Consider the following 21,964-nt stretch of genomic DNA (forward strand, 5'->3'; position numbering starts at 1 on the left):
CCTCATTATAGTCAACGGGGTTTGTCCGGCACTGTGCTATTCTATCCAGAGATGGAACCATTTTGCTGTGAGGATTCCCTTTCCTTCTCCCTGAAACGGAGCAGGAAAGTGGAATCTCCAGCACCGGTGTCTCTCTATCTCTCTATCTATCACATACAAGCGGAAATCAATTGCGATTTCCACTCAGAGGGAAAAAAAAATTATATCTATGTCTATCTATCTATCTATATCTCTACATGCATACATACATACATACATACTCAGACCCTGCATAGCCATCGCGGGAAAATCTGTACCGTGCCTGTGCGCCGAATGGACTATCTGCAGTACAGAAAATGACAATAACAGGTACACAGGGTGTTCCGCATGCGGAATCCTGCTCTGCCATGTGCAGGAGGCCTTATCCAGCACAAACATCCAACTACCTTCCCCTTTCATATGACCGGTCTCTTATTTGAACCACATTTCCTCATCTCTGTGCACTACGTAAATGCATTTAAGTCAAAGACTATATCAGTATCAATAGACTTCTATGTTGCCCATATTGCCACAACTACAACAGTTTACTACTGGATTTACCAAAGTTTTGCATCATATATAAAACATATCTAAAGTACAATGTAATAATAAACTTTAAAAGATACAGAAGAATGAATTATAATACCTTTTTATCTGTAACAGACAGTGGGGTCCCACAGATGCACTGAGACAAGAGATGCCCGACAGCCGGCATCCCGTCCCCCTATCACTTAGTGCCAGGTAACTCCTACCGACACTACAATAAGAAGGACTAATTTGTGTGCACTATATTTGCAGGTGGACCCTGTACCTTTCACAATGGAGCCGCTCTACTTAAGTACCAGCCCAGAACTGAGTTTTATCTCAGATAAGTCATCAGAGGCGTCACCTGAAGCTCCTGAGCCCCAGTGCAAAATCTGTAGCGGAGCCCCCCAATTATAATGCTTTATTCATAGTACTGGGCCCCCTATATGGAGAAGAGAGGCCTTATGGCCCCCTAAGGCTCCTGGGTCTGGGTGCAACCGCATCCCCTATAGTTACCCCAGTGCGCGTAATACATGCCAAGATAAAGCATGCTGCGATCTTTATTGCACGCGTATTTCACGCAATATGTGATTGGCAACATGGGAGCTTTTGGCAAATTGGTGTGCGCGGAATACACTGTAACAATAAGTTTGTGTGAAGCAGCCCTAAAAGATCTAAGAGCACTGAAGCAGCAGACTTTGTGAAAAATAAAATTTGTGAACCCAGGAGCTTCAAGTTACACCTCTGCGTTAAGGGGTTAAGAGAAGTTGGGGGACCCCCCAAGATAAACATTTGCACCCGGGCCCATGAGCCTCTAGCTATGCCCTTGATTACGTGTATATGCATTCCAAGATATGGCGTGGTAATCAGCAGCCCACAGCAAGAACACAATGTCATTACGTACTTTCTGCGTGCCGCATGACTGTCACATGTGTGTGACATACAGTGAATTACGCTCATGCTTCTATGGAATACTGAAGTTACATTATAAACATTTCATACGTTTTTAAACTTTTGACAAATACATGAAGTTTAGGCAAAGACTCAATATTTACGATGTTGAACTTCATTGTTCAAGACTTCAGCTATTCGCCCCGGCATGCTGGATATCGTCTTCCGGGCTAAATCCTGCCTGATGGCAACCCACTCTTGTCCAATCAGTGCTTGAAGCTTAATCACAATTTCTAATTTTATTTGTCCGCCCGTTTTTTGGGGATTGCCCACAGGTTCTTAAAGAGATTGAGATCTGGGGAGTTTCCTGGCCACGGATCTAAAATTTCAATGTTTTGTTCATCGAGCCACTTAGTTGTCACATTTGCTTTGTGGCACGGTGCTCCATCATGCTGGAACAAGCATGGGGTGTAGTTATATCGGTGAGAAGGCAGCAGTCACACCCAGAGTTTGTCTTCTGAGGAGTCCAAAAGGTTGCTCGGCCCTTATAGGGCTGTACAAAATGCATGCGGCCGGGTCAGATTCCGCATGTGGGATCCCGCAGAGTGATCCGACCCTGCGCACGGCCAGTGACCCCCGCGTACCTGTCCAGATTTTTCATAATTTGTATTGCGAATGTGCAGTACAGATTATGCCGCACCAACGCTAGGCGATGACACGTATTCCGTGGCCCGTCCGCAGTGTACACTTCAATGGAAGCCATCCGTGCTGAATTAGAACATGCTGCGATTTTTTTAAACATGCTATTGAGAAATCACTTTTCCATGTCCACGAGCGGAAATTAATTACGATTTTCCGCTTGCGGACACGGAAAAGCGATTTTCAATAGCATGTTTATGGGCAGTATTTACTGCGAAATCTGGAGGCAGATGCCCATTCCGGATTCCGCAATGCCAATACGCCTGTGTGCATTGGGCCTCAGCTTTCCCACTATGACCAGCAGAGCTAAGTATTGAGATATGTTCGCAGGGAAATCTGACTTTTTTACCCCCCCCCCAAAGAATCTGGATTAGAAATCCAAAAGTGACAGTCATCACTGAGCAGTTTGCGATGCGGGTTAATGGTGTTGCAGAAACCCCAGTCACTTGCATCGGGGGCGGACAGCCATCAGATCTGACACAAGTTTCAGCATAGAATCTGTGCAAAAATATGCGTTCAGTCTGAACGGTTCAGCGCGGTCATCGCAGGAACTGAGGTAAGTGGCAATTCTCAGCGATATAAGGGCAGTACGCGGTAGTTGGCTCTATGTTGGCCATAGTAGGGTATTTTGAGGGGCGCTGCTTGTGCTTACAGTGCTCCAAATGGAACACCCGGGCCAGTCACACTGCAGAAAAAAATCTTTGGCCGACAAGAATGGTTGCGTTTGGGGTGTAATGTACCCATTTTGATTTTTAAATGCAGATAATAGCTATTGATAATGCGATTCTGAGTTATTTTCCACCCTCCCTTATAGCCAACAAGTACCGGGATTAAATTGTGGAATCCGCGATAGTCACCTGCACGGACAGAAGAAATCAAAAGGAAGATACACGCGGACATCAGCCGTGATCTGGGACGGATTCTGCCGCGGGCTCCCATGTGCGGAATCTGACCGGTCCATACGAGACTGGCCTTACTGAGCGCTGCGTTTCCCTGAAGTCTCTGCATGGCAGCAGTGTGACTCCCTTCAGTCTGCTCTGCATGAGCTCTCTCCCATTCATTTCTATGGCACCGGAGTATAAAATATTGCTCCCTGGACATCTCATGGGAACTTTCAGCTCCATAACGTATTTTATGGGGCTCAAAGGTCATGACAGGTTCCCTTTAAGGGCTTATTCACACAAGCGATATCACTCTTGCCCGTGTGAATCTGTCCTGATATATAATATGTAACACTGGATAGCGTTCATACCTAGGCGTCTTTTCTGGGAGACCGCTTGCCCGCATACAGCACTGCATTATATATTGTCCTGGAGTATCCTGCACTTCCCAAGGTCATCGCCGGCCAGACTAATCACTCAGTGCTAATGCTATTGGACAGAAATGAGATTTTTGCTCCTGATTTATCTTGTGCATACGAGACTATTTAAACTGCGGTATTACATATTACTTAACCGGTCATAATACTGTCACAGAGGCATATTACTGTCTAGGAGTGGCAAGGAATACCGGTTCACACTACAGCTATGGGTTCCACGTAAATAGCACCACTCAAATATCCAAAAGCATTGGAAAAGTCATGTTTTATATTTAAATATTTTTTTTGATAAACACGTCGTATTAATGAATGAGAACAACTCAACGATATTTAAACTGCAAGGTAAGTTAATGGGCCAACGATGATTTTTAGTCCTACATAAAACGCAGGAAGAGCGAAAAGTAAACTATTTTTCTGACATGAATTCAGAAAAAATACCTTCACTGCAATGCACTATTATGGCAGTTGGCACTAACTGCTATGATGTAATTAGTATGCTGCAGAATGAGAAAGTTATCACACCAGGGCTGTTATTTCTTCTATTCTTGCCCCTCACATATAAGCTTTTAAATATCCTCTGTGCAAAATAATCCTTAAAGTTACAGAAAACAACAAAATCTGCAGTTACTGGACTGTGGTCGCCGTAATGACGCCCCCTCTTTCTGACATTACTTCCTACTCTGCAGGTTCGGGCTGGGGCTGCACTGCACAGCCTCCCTGCTCTGTCCACCTCCTGCAGATAATACTGAGAGGCCTCTGTTCTATTTTAGATGCTTTCACATGCATTTGGACTAAAAGGCTGGAGAATTATGTGAAGGCAAAAAGCAGTAGTCTGAAGAAATGAGCTTATCCATTGGTAGGACGACTGCCATGATTGTAGCAAGGGCTTTTTATTGTTGCAATTTTCACAAAAGGCGTCAGGGCCGAGTATAGTTATGTTTATGAAGAGTGACTGACTGGATGGCGATTTTGGCAAAAGCAGTAAAATAAAGGGGAAGCATCCGGTAGAAATGCCTAGTGTTAAATACATCACTACATCAGATCTTCCTTCACATAACATTTCTCCTAACTCAGATACTCATACAAATTCACAAAGCCGCTCTCTATAAGACCCCCTGTAATGTTCACAGTCCCAATTAAGGCATATTAACAGGGGACCCATCTTAGCACAACTCCTTTAAAAAGGGTTGTCAAAGCTATTTATTTTTATACTGTTTTCAAAGTTGAGACTGTCTTTTAAAGCGAACCTAAATTAAAGAGGTTGTCCAGCTGTAAACAATTGATGATCTATCCTAAGGATTGATCATCAATAGTAGATTGGTGAAATCAATTGCCGAGGATTTCCTACTGAGCAACTGTTTGCCAAAGCCAGCAAGCTCGTGCATGGAACAGATTCCTGCAGGAAGCAGACAGCTTTGTTCTTACTGTAGTGCCCAGGCTTGGTATTGCAGGCCAAATTCCGATTTAATTTCTATGCCTGCAATTGCAAGCCTTGCCAGCATTGAAATGAATTGGAACTTGGCCTGCAATACCAAGCCTGGCCACTACAGTAAGAACAAAGCCGTCTGCTTCCTGCAGGAAGCGGCTCAGCGCACAAGAGCAGTCCTTAGGATAGACCATCAATAGGTAATGAATGGAAAAACATCTTTAATGGTTTGCAAAGATATTCTATACAATAAAAGGTACAGCAGCATTCTCTAATCCCCCTACACCGGTGTCCGCCTCTAATTTATCAAGCTTTATAATTAAATGTGTATCACATTAGTTAGTTTAGTTTTGGGCCCTACCAAGAACATTTAATGCGAGTACGCCTATACACAGTCTGTGGAGGGGGGCACAGTCAACCCAACCAACAGCTGGTTCTTTTGCTACCCACATCTTGCCATGCCAGCCTATATGCAGGTGTATTGCGTTTGCTTTTAGATGTGGCATTTACTGAGAAACGTGCTAAGATGTTTGCATCAACATACCCTTCCCTCAGTCCTAAGGAAACGTGGCACAAATAGTTATGCCATTTTGTAAACCGCAACCCTAATAATTTCAAAGGAGTTCAAAACAGAAAACCAGAGGCGACAGGTGTGCCTTAACATATTCGGAAGTTCACCCAACAATGGCTGCCAAGTAGTCCTCATAAATCGCAAGACATGGTGCCGAGAGCTCCCCACGGCAAGTGCTGGGCTGCTCAGATTTTACTCATTAGCACCTCAACTCACCAAATGTGTAGGGATTTTCCTTCTGCCAGGCGTTAGATGCTGGTCCGTCATTACCCAGATTACAGGGGTCGGGTATACTGCCCCCACGTAGAAGTATTCTAGTGATGTGGCCCACAGTGCCGCGCTCATGCAGCTGGCATGAAGAAGTGACACAAAACCGAGAATTCCACCCACAGAACAAATGTGTGAAGTGAACGTTCTCATCTTAGGTTTTGCAATTAGTCTTTAATGTGTAATAAGACTTCCTTCCTACTCAGCTCAGACAGACTTGTTCTGCTAGTGCTTCATAGCCATGAGCTGAAAGCTCAGCAACCTACGGGCAACTTCCACATGCAGAAAAGGAACTATAAACTTAAAAAAAATCTCCTGAGTGACTCTTTATAATTCACTAATTATGTAGCTATCCCCCGTATATATAATTCAGCTAGTGTTGCTTGGTAAGTTATTCCTTTCCATCTGAAACTCCCAGCAGTTTCTCTCAGATGGTCATGTGACCTCAGTTCTGACCAGGTCAGATCTACTTGGGGTTATGTGTTCATTTTCTAGTCAGATTCTCAGTCTGTGTGAGACATAGATCTACCACTGAAACATCTTACCGGAGGATACAGGCATTCCTACCACAGTTACAAATAATGGTCACACAGTTGTAATAGAGGAAGTCACAGCTCACACTCACAACTGTATATTTATGGGCTGTAACTTATCCAGGCGACTATAGAATATGATAATCAAACTTCCCACCAAGCAGGCAGAATGGTATAGTCTTAGCTAATGCATCATGATTGATGTGAAACTGAAAGTAAAAAAATCTCAAGATGGTGCCTGATAAGCATCAGGCAGGAGGCTGCACTGCAGGGAAGTGACTGGAATACACAGAGGAGACTAGAGTGTGACAGACAATCAGATAAGAATATTACAAGTATAGAATAGGAGGGGGGTGGGAAGGCACTGGGTAAAAAGGGGAAAAAATGAAGAGGAAAAAAAAAGGGGAGGGGGAAGTCTCAATGCCCAAGAACAATGGAAAAATAATTTAGAAACACTATAACCGAGTCAGAGCTTAAATTGGCAACTGTGGATGAGTTTATTGGATCCCTGAGAGCCAGGATTTTCTCCTATTTAGGGTGAATGCACACGGGCGGATTTGAATTGCGGAATCCTGAGCGGGCGACCACCTCCAGATTCCGCAACAAATACCTCTTATAGCATGCAATGTAAAAATGATTCATGCACATGAGCGGAAACCGATTGTGGTTTCTGCTTGAGGATAAAAAAAAAAATCCCACCATGCTCCATTTTTGTGCGGATTCCGGACAGACGGCTTCCATTGAAGTCAATAAAAGTCATCCAACCTGTGACCTATCTGTAATTCACATTGCGGATGGGCTGCGGACTCCGAGGGAAAAGCAGGAGTTTAAAAAAATAAATAGTAATATATAACTATCTGTACTGCACATGTCCAACGGCGAACCGTGCAGCCCATCTGCAGTACATAAAAGAAGAAAATACGGGCATATGTAAATGCTGGCCGAGCACAGGGTCAGATTCCGCTGTGGGCTCCCGCATGTGGTATCAGACCCGCCCATGTGCAGCCGGCCTTAGCATTAGAATCCAGAGGGATACTAAGTTTCTCGCGGGCACAGATATTGCCAGTATAAGTGACTGAGAAGGACTGAGCGATCCGTATTTAAACCGAACGATGAGTCAACAATGGTTTTATGTCTGGCTCATCAAAAGGATGAACAAAAAGCCAAGGATTTATCGTTCGATCGTTGGCTGTGTTTACACTGAACCATTAGCATTCATTTTCGCCCCTTTGAACGATCGTTCCGTGTAAAAGGGCCTTAAGAGGGATTTATTTTCATGGAAAGGAACCGTGCCTTTCGCGTTTGTTTGCTTTGCAGCTAGAAAAACAAAGGTGAGTACGCTGAGCTGTGATATGTAGATTATTGATAGATTTAAAATATGAAACGGTGTTTAAAGATGCAAGGGCCCAATTATAGACAGTGTAGGAAGCACTCACACCCGGGCCCCGGTACCTAAGGGCCACCCCATCCCATGGAGTTCGACTGCAATTCGGAAAAAGCTGCATCAGAAAACTATGGCAAAGTTGGATTTTTATCATGTAAATGAGATTTAGTAGAGTTTCCTCTTAGTAATCAGCCTTTCATGCCCTATTTCTTTAGCGCACAGCTCACATCCTAAATTCCGTGCACAGTTAAGATTGGCCTCGGCCCCCATCTTTATGCAATTGCACACAGCGACTACTGACCCGAATAGATACAGATATACAACGAGCATCCAAGTTTCAATGGAAATAAATAGTTATTTTATATAACAGATTCTAGTGCCCTGTGGGGATCTGAGAGAGTTCACTTGTGTACAACAGGCGGGTCGTGTCCTCAGGATTGTCATACGCAGCGAATGTCTGACAATCTGGGGGGAACCTGTATATGTATGCAGTCGGAACAGGTAGATCAAAATAAGACTAGGGCTCATGTCCACGGGGAAAATATGATTTAGGATCCGCAGGGGATTACCTGCACGCGGATCCGCACCCCATAGGGATGCATTGACCACCCGCGGGTACATAAATACCCGCGGATCGTCAATAAAAGGGATTTTAAAAAAAATGGAGCATGAAAAAATCTGGACCATGCTCCATTTTCATGCGGGTCTCCCGCGGGGACGGCTCCCGCGGGCTTCTATTGAAGCCTATGGAAGCCGTCCGGATCCGCGGGAGACCTAAAATAGGAATTAAAAGCATTTACTCACCCGCAGCGGGCCGGGAAGCTCTTCTCTTCCTCACGGCCGCATCTCCCTTGCTTCGGCTCGGCGGATGTGCCCGGCGCATGCCGGCGGCGTCAGGAATTCATCCGCCGGCCGAAAAAGAAGATCCGGCCGTGAGGAAGAGCAGAGCTTCGCCGCCCGCTACGGATAGGTAAATTCTTATTTATTCGTATTTTCAGCGCTCATGTCCGCGGGGCAGGAGGGACCCGCTGCAGATTCTCCATGTAGAATCCGTAGCGGGCCTGATTTTCCCCGTGGACATGAGGCCTAATAAAACGCAGGAAGCATTATTTATGGGGAAAAAAAGAAGAAGACCATCCCAAAAAGGGAGAACTTACAAACTCCATGCAGATAATGTCATTGGTTAGATTTGAACCCAGGACACCCAGGGTAACAGTGCTTAACACTGGACCACCATGCTTCCTCCTCCCTCCAATTTCTAGAATAGACTATTCCAGAGCAGGAGGAGGGAAATAAAACAGCATAGTGGCTCAGTGGTTAGCACTGTTACCCTGCTGGGGTCCTGGGTTCAAATCTGACCAAGGACAATATCCGCGTGGAATTTGCACATTTCCCTGTATTTGTTTGGTTTTCCATTCACACTCCAAAAACATACTAATAGGTGAATATAGACTGTGAGCCCCAATGGGATCAGAGCCCAATATCAAGTGATGTAAAACACTGTGTAATATGCATGTGTTCTATAAATTAGGGTTGACTACTGAAATAGGGAGAACATGCAAACTCCATGCAGATGTCAGATTTGAACCTAGCACCCCAGCACTGCAAGGTAACAGCGATAACCACTGAGCCACAGGTGGGGAATAATCACCATCATCATGTTCAGACGGGACAAACTACCTGTGGTTACAGTATACTTTCAACTGACTTTTAGCAAAGCTCAACCCAAAACAGGGTTCCACATGTTTGGTTCGCTCAACACTACTTAAAAGGCAATTATAACATAACTGTCTTATAGATGCACCCATCTCCAGAACAATGGTCAAACTGATGCCAGTCCAGTCTGGTTGGAGAGGTAGCCATGCATGCATGTATCTTTCCATTCACTTCTATGGGACTGACTCACAGAAACAGCCAAGCATGCATGGTTGACAAACTCCCACAGAAGTGAATGGAGAGGCAACCTTTCCATTCATTCTCCAGCTGGATGTGAGCAAGATGCCCGATTGTGTCCACTGGCATGGGTCGGGGGGTGTCCGCTTATGGGGATGGATGTGGTTTCCACCTCTGGGACCAGCACCCATCAGACATTTTTGGCATAATGTGTGAACATACCATGAATGTCTAAAGCTGAGAATACCTCTGTAAGGCCAACTTCACACAGACGAGCGTGATATGAGGACATGAATCCCGCACCCCTATCGCGCTCACTGTCCATATGAAATCCCTGTGGATGCGAGGTATTTTCATGGTAAAACAGCATCGGGGATGCAGGGATCCTCTGGGGCGGCTGTCAGCTGCGGTGTTGGACCCCGGAGTTTCTCCCATTGTTTTCAATGGCAGACTTTGCATCGCATTCACCTAGCACGTGGTGTGATGCTGCTGCCAGCCCCATTGAAAACCATGGGCGCTGCGATGCAAGGGCACGCACAAGATAGGACACGAAGCAATTTATTTCCCGCATCATGGTTCCATGCAGGAAAACATCGCTTATGTACATGGCCCCATTCAAAAGAATAGGGTTCATAATTGTGTGCCTCGCAATGCACAAATCTCGTGCGATTTTGCCACCCATGTGAAGGCGGCCTAAAGCACACATGGGATAGCTGTGCATCACAACCCAAAGACAAGACAAAATACTTGCTCCATGAGATGAAGCTGAGACTACATGCCTGATTTTTATCTTAAGCGTGTCTATAGGATATTACATGTGAGCACTGAACCAAAGGCCACGGAATGCAGCTGCTACTAATACGGTTAAGGCTCTTCCATGACTCTTCGGAAAACACAATCACTGAAAGCACTAACTTTGTATGCAAGTCTTCCATGTATATCATAGCACGGTGCAGAGAATAGACAACGTCAGTCCAAGGTGGCAGTGGTCCAGCGTGGAAAAGTAGAGAAGGTGGAACAGGTTGGGGCACATGCCTTTTGACATGTTTCAGGGGAATCACTTCCTTTCTCAAGCCTGTTCATCTCCTCCAGTTGTACAATCTGGATCATTACTGATTTGGAGTTAAGAATTTATCCTTAATGCACTAAAATGGTCTATTCGCTGCACTATGGCTGAAGTTACTTGATATGTCATAAGAGGGGGAATCTGAGACCCCATTTACCAGTCGCTCACTGGTTGCTGCATTCTCCACGGATCTCAAAGGTGAGGCGGTTGTGCTTGTTCCAGGCTCTCCCCACTCAATTCCTTGGGGCTATGGAAAGAGCTTGCCTGGGAATAAGCAATTATACAAATCTAAGCCTTTGCAAGGAGACAGGTAGTCAATTCAACTAATGGCTCCTTCACACTGGCGAGCGGTGCGAAATCGCATATTTGCACATGCGATGTCTGAGCATCAGCAATGCTTTTTCAGAAATCTCCTTCATGTTTTACACTTTAAGTACTAAGGAATTTCCGCAGGAAACTCTACTGAATGTACGCCATGTGTGAAGGCACCCTAAAAGTTTGCTCCTAGCAGCCAACTTTTTGGTTGTTTTCTACTGATGAAAGTTGCAGAACCCAACCAAGTGGTGTCCCGCAGTGGTTTCACTGGCCTTGAAAGTCTGTTATTTTGCGCAATATTTCCATATTACAACCACTTTATAGACTTTTGCCGTATGGCAGCGGCACCCAGATACCCTGTGATTCTAGTGAACGGAACTGGAGAGAATCACAGAACCTACTGATGGCCTCTGGTTCTACTCAACCGAACCTACCGTAGGGTGGGGGGGGGGGGGGGGGGACTACATCACAGTGACGTGACCATATTATGGCTATGTAACACTGGACATGAAGGATTAGGCTTTTATTAATTCCACATTTATCCTCTCCCTCCATCACTTTGGGAAGGCTGTGACACATGCAGGGCAATGCTCATTAGAAAAGCATTTATAAAATCAACTCCATCATGCAGGAGTCTAGAAGTTGCAAGTATTTCCCATAAGGTCTAAACGCCACAGACCGTTCCATGCAGAATTGTCACACAGAAAATCCACAGCATTTACAGTACAGCCCATGAGGATCAGATCTTTACAGACTTCATCCATTGTTTGCTTCAGAGTTTCACTGCCGATTTCCCCTTTTGCTTTGCAAATCTGCAGCATTTCTACACCAAAATCTGCAACAAACAATGTGCCGTTTGGTGCCGTTTTTACCACTGTTATGTTTTCAGTAGAAATCATTCCTGCGAACACATACTTGATGTGACAAACATGCTAAATATTTGAACACTTGTTATAGTTAGGCTCTTCGTCCACTAGAGGGCGCCACAGGATGACTAAATGTAACAAAGCATTGCACCGCACTCGCTTTGTCTCATGTAATTCATTATAAATTATGGAAGTAATACAACATATGCTCCAGCTGCCTTAAGGTAAAAACTACTAAAGTAAAGTGCCGCGGCATTTAGATTTGCTATCATTAAAAGCAAAGCCCTAATTCTAGCAAAGTGAGCAGGAAACAATCTGCACTTTAGACTACACAAACCTATGTTTAGAGACAAACCCAGAGATTAGATAAGGATCTAAAGAAGTTGCACCAGCCCAAAGAGACTATTCATCTGAAGATACAGAGGAAGTCAGCGCAAAATGCAAGATTACCGGTTCTGATCAACGTATAGGTTTCCATCAGGGGCGTAACTGTAGAGGATGCAGGGGATAATAATAATAATAATCTTTATTTGTATAGCGCCATCATATTCCGCAGCGCTTACATAGACGGGGGATACAGAAAGACAAAAGTACAAATATTACAGAACCACGGTTACATAGTAATCAATTGATGGAAACAATAGGGGTGCGGGATGCGGTTGCACCCGGGCCCAGGAGCCTTAGGGGACCCATAAGGCCTCTTCTTTCCATATAGGGAACCCAGTACTATAAGTAAAGCATTATAGTTGGGGGCCCTGTTACAAGTTTTGCATTGGGCCCTGGAGCTTCAAGTTACGCCTCTGGTTTCCATTGAAGGATCCTGGCAATAATCATCAAGGGAAGCTGGACGGAGAACGGCCAGTAAAGATCCACCTCCTGGATGAGCTCGGATAGGACATCTAGTTCTACAAATTCTTCCAAAAGGTGCCACATAATAATATTTGCACTACCTTGTATGGATATAGGATACAATTAGTGTTGATGAACTCTAACAACATTGATAATAGAATCAGACTATAAGGGCTCATTCACAAAGTTGACAAAATGCTGATTTTCTTGTGCATAATACACGGTGAGTAAAACCCATTGATTCTAATGGTTAGTTCACACCTGTGTATTTCCCAGGTGAGTTTCAGTCATGCCCTATTTGGATGCGTATTAAGCACCAATAGGCCCTAGAAGTGAATGTGCTAGTGCAAATATGCATGCAACATGCATATTCACATATCAAAGAATAGGCCCTTCTGTGTATTTACTTACATGTGTAAATATGCTGCGTATTTACATGCCAAAAATCCCACTGAAGTGCCAAAATTTGCAGGTAATAAGTGCTTTTCAGTGCACAAGTACACTGTGTATTCACGCGCTGAAATACGCTCACGCCTGTGTGAACGGGCCCTAAGACTGGCCACGTAACCTGAAGCTCCTGGGCCCCAATGTAAAATCTGTAACGGCGCCCCCAAACTATAATGCTTTATTCATCGTACTGGGCTCCCTATATGGAGAAGAGAGGCCTTGTGGGCCCCTAAGGTTGCTGGGCCCCGGTGCAACCGTATCCCTATAGTTACGCCCCTGGCTGGCCATTCACACTAGATAGATGTCAGACAAATGCTCTCGTCCTCATACACATTCAGAGGAGCGTGCACACCTCTGGCAGCTGCTTATCTCTAGAGAATAGAAGGAGCAGGCAGTTGAAATCTAACAAGCAGATCCTTCTCTCCCCAACATCTCCCATCAGGGAAGAGTCAGAAGACCTCCATACACATTAGACTATGACCCGAGCCAGCAGGTTTAGACAAAATATATCTAGTGTATAACCTCATTAAAGGGATATTCCGCTAAAGACATTTATTCCCCAATCACAGGTTAGGAGATAAATGACTGATCGCTAGGGGTCCAAGCGCTGGTACTACTAGTGATCTGGGAGATTTACACACCCCAAATGCCCCATATGAATGGCATAGTGGTGCGCATGCATGATCACCGCTCCATTCATCTTTATGGGTTGGAGGAAGATTTCCGACTGCATCAATTTCTCTCCACTCCTTAGAAGCGAATGGAGTGGTGGACATTCATGCATTCCACCACTCCAATCGCATGGGGCATTCAGAGTGAATAGGCAGTAGGTGATAAATGTCAATAGCATAAAAACTGCTTTAAGGCCCTGTAGGCATAGTTAGTTATCCTACGGAAAGCGCGTGATGCGAGCTCCGCGGGCGCTTTATTGCCGGGGTTCTCGCTATGGCATCTTGCCTGTGGACAGGCAGCCTAAGGCTGGGCTCACACGAACGGCTCGGATTCCGCATGCGAATATCTGCAGCAGAAGACCTGCGATTAGAAATGAGCAAGCGTACTCGTTAAGGCATATTCCTCGATCGAGTATCGCCATTTTCGAGTACATGCCTGCTCGTCCGAAAAGATTTGGCGGCCGGCAGGGGTGAGCGGTGAGTTGCGGGAGTGAGGCAGAGGCAGAGGCAGAGGCAGAGGGAGATCTCCCCCTCCCCCTCGAATCTTTTCAGGCAAGCAGGCATGTACTCGAAAATGGCGATACTCACTCGAGTAATTTGCCTTAACGAGTACGCTCGTTGATCTCTACCTGCGATCCATTGTGGAAAAAAAATTGTAAATGGGCGTGTACGGTCCTGGATGCGTGCAGTTTTCCACGTGAATGTATGCGTATGGATAGCTTATTGTCCGCATGGCAGAAGGATCGCATGCAGGGAATAACACAAGAAAGGAGGACAACATCACTCAGGTAATGCTGTCTCTCAAATGTTAACTGCGTACGGGCTGCGGGTCGCACTTATCCATAGACATCAATGGAGCCAGTCTTCGCGGAATCCGTGGTAAAATAGAGCATGCTGCGATTTTCCTTCCACTTGCGGAATACGCAATCCATACTCGCAAGTATAAAGGAGACTTTGAAAATACATGCCTTTCAATGCCCACGTATTACTGTGGATAGTCTGCACGGACAGTGATCGCAGAATCCACCATTCAAATCCGGTCGTGTGAGACCGACCTAATGCAGAATCAGACAAAAGAAATAACTTCCATGCGCCTCCATATATCAGAAGTACATGGAGATACAGCAGGTCCATAGGCTTCTATTGTTTCTCTACGATGGCTTTGTACAATGCTGAGCCGTGATACAACCATGTTCATACAGCCCTAACAGTATGAAAGTATCAGATTATGGAATTAACTGGAAAAAGAGAAAGACTAGACTTTTAATGCAGAGTCCATGCTTGCAGGTCTCAAGATGGAGCTCCTTATGGCACTTCCACAGAGTACCAGAAGTTTAATATGTCAGAGTATCCTTACACGATGAGTCATGTGGATAGACGGCATGTAGTGCCTTATGTTTGTTTCCTATGTGATATGCTCCATCTTGAGACACCAGAGCACAGCAACTAATGCAAAAAGGGTTCTGCATAAGTTATGAGTGTATTGGTACCATTGACCTCCAACTTTACCATTCTAGAATAAGAAGCCTAACATACAAAAAAGTTTTGCCAATAGTGATCATTCAGGATTATAACCAGAAAAAAACATAGAATGACCTCAATCATCTAACCAGATGCAATCAGCAAAGCCTCCATGTTTCTCTACACAAGTTATTTCTTTTATGAGGCTTTACATTGTCACATCCTATAAAGTGTGGGCGGAAATTAATGTCATCACTGTTGTTCTTACCTCCTCACGTTTTTCTTCATTAACCACATTAAGACTCAACTGAGAATGGCTGCTGATTCCACTATCCTCGTTACCATCATCATAATAAGTAAGCTTTATGGTATCCTTGAAGGACTGGGGACTTCTGTCCACTTTTATGGCACACAATTCAGCCCTTTCATCACTTTCCATAGAGCTCAATGATAAAGTGCTGTTGCGGTTGGTACAAACGATAGTACTGGGGCTCTGCGGCTTGGGAGCCGTTGGTCTTACGGGTGTTCCAGGAATTCCTAAATCTGAGGCAGAATGAGGGATTGGTTTGGGTTCCTCAGAGTCTGAGTAAAAGACATCGCTGGCCAACTGGCTCAAGCTACTGCTTGTAGGAGATGAGCTACAAGTCTCAGAAAGGCCTTCGGACATGGTCAAGCTAGTAGGCAGCACATGTGTTTCAAGATTGTTCGTATGGGTTCTGGTGGAATTCTTAGCTTCAGAAGATGGGGAATATGGATTATATAGACACCTCTTTCTCTCGGAGTCAGCAGTGCTAGAAACTCTCCTGGAGTAGTCGTCATGCAGCCGACTGTTTGGTCTACTCCTGTGGGTTTCTTCAGATGTTGGAGAGCTGCACTTGCTACCTTCTCTTTTCCAATGTCCATCTGTAACGTTGCCCATTATCTTTAATACTCTGTCAAAGTCCTTTGCCCTGATTGGACTTCTCCATCGCTTTGATCTTCTTTCAGGAGTCCCACCAAGATTATCAGTATCTGCAGAGGTGCTCAGAGTACTTTTTTGTAGGATCTCCTTTTCACTGCTGGATTTTACATCTGTTAGATTTGAGGTAGATTTCCTTTTGAAAGAGCTCTTTTTGAGAAAGTTGAGGTTGTCTGTGCTTTTACTTCGTCTGTAGATGACTTTGTTGCTTTCCAAGTCCTTTACTATGATTTCACACACATGTTGTTCCGCTCCAACAGGTGACAAGCTTAGAGGGCTATGGCCTACACGCATTTTGTCGTTGTCCAATAAATTGATTCGCCCAGCTCCGTAGGCACGTCTAATACTACGGGATCTATGAGTGCTTCTCAAGAAGGCGTTATCAGTCTCCTCCATATCAGATCCATCAGACTGGAGTCCATCCACCAAATTACAATGATCAGGCGAAGATTTGGAACTAGTCAACCTGCAAGTGGTCTGAGAACTCAAACACTCCGAAGACAAGCACTTCTGAACATCACCTCTACGTTCACTTACGATGTTTGAATTTTCTTTTGCTTGGATCCCTTGTAAAACCGATGACTTAAGTTTTTTGAAAGAGCCCATCTTCCTCAGAGAGGATAATGCATTCCAGGTTGAGGAGTTTCCCACACCGATCATGGAACGGGGCCTTTCATTATTAGGACTCAGCCGTTGTTTTGGGCTAGTGAAGAGGTTTGATGACTTAAAGGAGCCTTGATCATCCTGGGAGTCTTCTTTATTGCTGCATGTCCCATTGTGACAGAGAGTTCTTGAGACACTTTTGTCTATACCTTGAGAGGTTACTATTGGACTGTTCCCACAGCCCTTGGAGGGTGACGTCATACTCTCAACCATGTGAGCATCAGGAGAAATTCAATCTATGGTGCTCGGCCACAATGTTATACTATAAGCTTGTATCACCATGCAAAGTGTCATCTGCTGAAAGTCTTTTGTGTCTTGCTTTTCCTCGTCTATTGTCTGCATGGAGGTTCCCAACTGCAGCCCTCTGCTCGCCCTTAAAAAAAACACAAAGACAGCATTTAGAAAAAACCTTCTCTTTACACAATTCTACCCAAGTGGAATTGGTGTGGGGGGCAGGGAATTGCATCCTGCTTTATTAAAACGAAAGGAGTCCCGTTAATTGGAGAAAGCCCCGTCACATGAGACCTTGGAAAGTCAAAGTTGCAGCAGAGCAGAAAGACAGTTAACATTCATTAGGAGGTTACTACTCAACTCAGAAAACGGGCTTTCATCTCATTGTTAAGTGGCAAGTGAAACCATGTGAAAAGTTTTTCAATGTCGGGCAATTCTAAGGAGAAAACAAAGCTGGAAAATCTTATATGTCAACCATACCAAAGACACAGCAGTACTGTAAAGCTAAGTCTATTTGCAGCCTTAGCAAAATAAGGTAAAAAGTATCATTACTGCAGGAAATACCATCAGACCGTGTAAACATCAGGAAATATTCAAGACTGTCAGGATATTTTTGGGTAAGGTGGAATCACAGAAAGTGGAAAAACTGCGCAGGCACTCGAAATACAAGACTTCCATCATCTTTACGACATGAACAAGCCCTCTGTTCACAAAACCTCCTGAAGTCATCTACACTGGCCAACATCGTACAGCGAATTTTAATACCATCCTTAATAAAAACCTAAAGTAAACTCAGAACTCATGTGGATATTTACTTGGTTATTCAAAAGTACCCAAATCATGCCAGTGTAAACTAGCCTGAAGTATGACGACACAGGAGGGGGGCAGGGTTGGAAAGGCACACTACTTGATTTATTTACAAGCCGGTTATTCATTACTGACTGGTTGCCGGGTGATACACCTAATCCAGAATTAGCTGCTTGCACAGTCAGTGCGTTACTTCGGAATACAGTAAGACATTATAAACCATAAATCCATGCTTTAAAAAAAAAAAAAAAAAAAAAAAGGAAAAAGTTAGCTACACTAAGGTGGTAGGAGAAACAAAGCAAATATCCCCCCCCCTTAAGTTTGTGCTGAGTTTACAATAATGATCAAGTAGTAACAAAACTCATCAATGTGAGCTTTCAAGAGTATGACAAGACAAACAGGAAATGAAGCCCCTTGGCAACACAAAAGTACCCAGAACCAGCAGGAGGGCTACTGGCCACACACACTTGACTGGTTAGATAACTAGTTTTCCCAGGCTAGACTTGACTCCCAGAAAGTGATCTATCATCATCTTCTCTGTAGACCAGTGTTTTCCAAACTCTAGTCCTCCCAACCCCCCAAACAGGTCATGATTTAAGGATATTCTATAGAAAGAAGTCTGAGGGACTGACAATAATTCCATCACCTGGGCAAAATTATGGAGAGCCTGAAAACTTGACCTGTTGGGATGTCAAGAAGGCTCGGAGTTTGGGAAACACTGCTGTAGATGATCTAGTATTTGTAGCTAAGTTACCAGCGCCTTGAATGGTCTTCTACTATAATGTTCAATATTATCAATAAAACGATACAAAGTAACAATGCAATCCACAATATTAGCAATACCTGTGGCAAAGCATCTAAACAAGTTCTAGCAAACCTATTAGGTACATAAATTGCAATTCCACAATTATTAGATGGCTATACCTTGTCCAAGGCTGCATTATTAGTCAATACATATCCATCATGCAGGGTATACCTTCCACCTCCAGGTAACAGGTGCACTGCCAGCTCACATGTACTGTACACCTCCCCTTGGGAGGTCATGGCAAACAGATCACTTCCTTAGCTTCTCCAGGATCTCTTTATTCCATGCATTAATGCAAAATTAAGCAGACTGTATATAATATATGCAAAAATAATCATTTAGCTTGGAGCTGCACTCAGCACTACAAAGCTATGTGGTTAGGAGTAGCCATAGACAACCAAACATGACATATCATAAAAGGTTATAAAGTAAATCATTCATCCAGATCTGGAATTTCAGATTTGGATGTGGCTGATCAGTAGGGGGTACATGGCTGTCTGAGGAAGCCTACCTGTTACATTGATGCAAGGTGCCTAGAGACAGTCTGTCTGGTGGTCTGCACTGCTGGAGGAGGTAGCAGCTCCCCTGTCTTGCCTTTCTCTCCAGAGCATGTCATTTGGAACAAAAGGTGATATATAATCCTTATGGATTTGGAGAAGTCAAGGAGTCCATAAGTGCATGAATGAGCCTAAGAAAAGTCCAGGGGAGCAGTGTGATGTGCAGGCTTCAGCTGAGAAGCAGGCTAGCAGTAGGATTGTGCAGCAGGGAGGAGGGGAGGGTGTAGGCTTGGAGACAGAGGGAGGGGAAGCTGTAAGAAGGGGGAGTCCTATTCCCAACTCTTCCCACACAAGCTTGTGCAGGCTATAGCTGAGTTGTCATACTGGGGAAGCAACACTTATTAACATACTTAATCAAAGCAGTCTGATGTGTTGCACTGAATGGGAGGAAGGAGGGCAGATAGGATTGGAGCCCTGCCTCTATACCTCCAATATGTTGTAAATGATAGCTATGTGATTAATTGTTGGTAAAGCTGAGCTGCCAGGCATGTCTTTCATGCCACTAGGATGATCATTAATATAGCTATGGTGTCATACACAATGCACTTTAACAGGTTATTAGAGAAGATTACATAGGAGACAGTTAAATACCCCACAGCTACTAGGAGAGCCTGGCTTCTTCCGGATACTACTGTATGCAAGGATTGTTACATTGGAGCTGCTGTTAGATGAACACATAGAGGCATGATTTCTAGAATTACTGTATATGTGTTCTTCAAGAAGCAGCATGTATGAGGTCTGCAGTTTCCTTCTTGTTCCTTAAAGGCAACCTGTCACGTCCCCTAACAGCACCATACATTAAGTTCTGGTAGGAGACGAGAAAGGGAGACAGATGATGCATTTTTATACTGACCCGCGATTTAAGCGGTGTTCCCCTCTGAATTTAGCGCGCAGCGTGAAAATCTGACTCTTTCCAAAGTCCTGTGCGTACATGGGAATCTGAAGAGAGTCAGATTGTTGTCTGATGCATGGTTTTCAGTGTCGGGTACTGGTGCTGTGGGGTGTGACAGGTTCCCTTTAATGGAGTACACACGTGTGTGTGTGTATAAATATATATATATATTACAGTGAGTGACCAGTTTATTGAAAACACCCATCTAGCAGCACATTGGACCTCCTTTGGGCTTTAGAACAGCAGCAGTTCATTGCGGTCTCCATCCGCAGGTATCTGGTGACCCAGAATGTGTCATGATAACGGTCCCCGCACCATCACTCCCCCCTTCACCAGCCTGAACTGTTCACACCTGACAGGAAGGGTTCATTGATTCATGCTGCTTTTGCCATATTCTGACCCTCCCATCAGCATGCTTCAACAGCAATCTGGATTCATCTGATCCAGCGATGTCTTTCCACTGCGCACTTTGTTTTCTTATAGACAGCAATGGCGTTCGATCTGCTTGTCTGCTGTTAGGCTAATTTCACACAGGCGAATGCGATATTGGGCTGCAAAACTTGGCCTGATATTGCGTTTGGGAACATCTTACAGCCCACAAATCTTGTGCGGTTTTCTCGGCCATGTGAAAGTGGCCTTATAGTGCATCCATGTTAATGAGCCTTTAGGACACATTAGTTGAAACACCAGCATTGTATTCATCTGTAATATCCTTGAATGTGGACTGACTATTCGTCAGAATGATTCTTGACATCCTCCTCTGACCCCTTTCATCAACAAATTCTTTATGTCCACGTGCTCCCCTTGTGCTGGATGTTTTTCAATGATCACACCATTCTCAATATACTTGCGGCACTGTTGCACAAGAAAACCCCTACAAGCTTGACAGTTTTTAGAAATACTGGCCCTGGAACCAATGACCAGACCTAATTAGAAGTAATAAGATCTTTGCAATTTCCCATTCTATATGTGCATTCATATGAAAACATCCATGGAAAACTTGTTCATTTGGTTTTTTGCTGCACTCCAGGATCACATGTTTAATCCCCATACAGGGAAGCTCCAATTGCGAAAGGGTCGGTGTTTCCAATAAAGTGGCCATTCACTGTGTATGCAGAAATGTCACTTAAAGGTCTTGGGCTTCAATGCACAATCTGTAACATGCCCCCATCTACCAATTACATATGTGGCAGAGGGGACATCAGGTACCAGGCCCTGATGTGACTGCTGTGTCTGCACCCACTATAGCTGCTCCCCTGGAGTATATATATATATTATATATATATATATATATATATATATATGTGTGTGTTATTGTAGTAGCAGTGACTGTAATAATATCAGCTCTATGTATTAGAACTATCTACATAATGTTGCCCATACAGCCATGTCGATCTCAATGTGAAGATTATATACAAGTGCTACTAAAGCAGTTTACACAGAGGGGACCAAACTTTAATAAATACCAGTCTTTAGATTATTCTGCTGACAAGTCGCACAGAGAATGTAGAATCCTCCCCAACAAGCCCTTCAAGTTATTAACTAATCTCTCCCACTTGTGAAGCGAGTGTTCCCAATTATGATAACAATAACATTACATGAAGAAAGTTCCCATCTCTGCAGTTCCCTAGCACAACCTCTATGGGGGTGGACTGGTTTCTCTATTAGGAAAAATGTTGTGTCTTCCCTAGAGCTTTTTTGCCACTTTTTAGGTCAGTAGGAAGCTATGAAATACATTGTTTTTGTGGCATTTTCTCTCATTTTTGGTGCATCTTTTTGGGTCCATGCCATTTTTTTCCTAACAAAGCATAGTTTAGGACTGGCTTTTTTTCAGGCCTAACAACTTGCCTA

General features: G+C 44.2%; 1 protein-coding gene across 4 annotated transcripts in view; it reads right to left on the reverse strand.

Moving 5' to 3' along the window:
• SPATA13 (spermatogenesis associated 13) overlaps window positions 1-19,393 on the reverse strand; it is a 58,767-nt gene extending 39,374 nt beyond the window's left edge. For 3 of the 4 annotated variants that reach the window (XM_066583504.1, XM_066583496.1, XM_066583487.1), the window contains exons 1-2: window positions 19,176-19,393; window positions 15,469-17,194 (exon numbers count right to left, since the gene is read on the reverse strand). In XM_066583504.1, coding sequence (XP_066439601.1) covers window positions 15,469-17,034 — 1,566 coding nt within the window. In that variant the 5' untranslated portion in view covers window positions 17,035-17,194; window positions 19,176-19,393. Of the gene's footprint in view, window positions 1-5,664; window positions 5,769-15,468; window positions 17,195-19,175 lie in introns of those variants that run through there. The other variant, XM_066583512.1, reaches the window with a different exon arrangement.
• Window positions 19,394-21,964: the final 2,571 nt, after the last annotated feature.

This window comes from Eleutherodactylus coqui, chromosome 1 (genome assembly GCF_035609145.1).
Source record: "Eleutherodactylus coqui strain aEleCoq1 chromosome 1, aEleCoq1.hap1, whole genome shotgun sequence".
Lineage (NCBI taxonomy): Eukaryota > Metazoa > Chordata > Amphibia > Anura > Eleutherodactylidae > Eleutherodactylus > Eleutherodactylus coqui.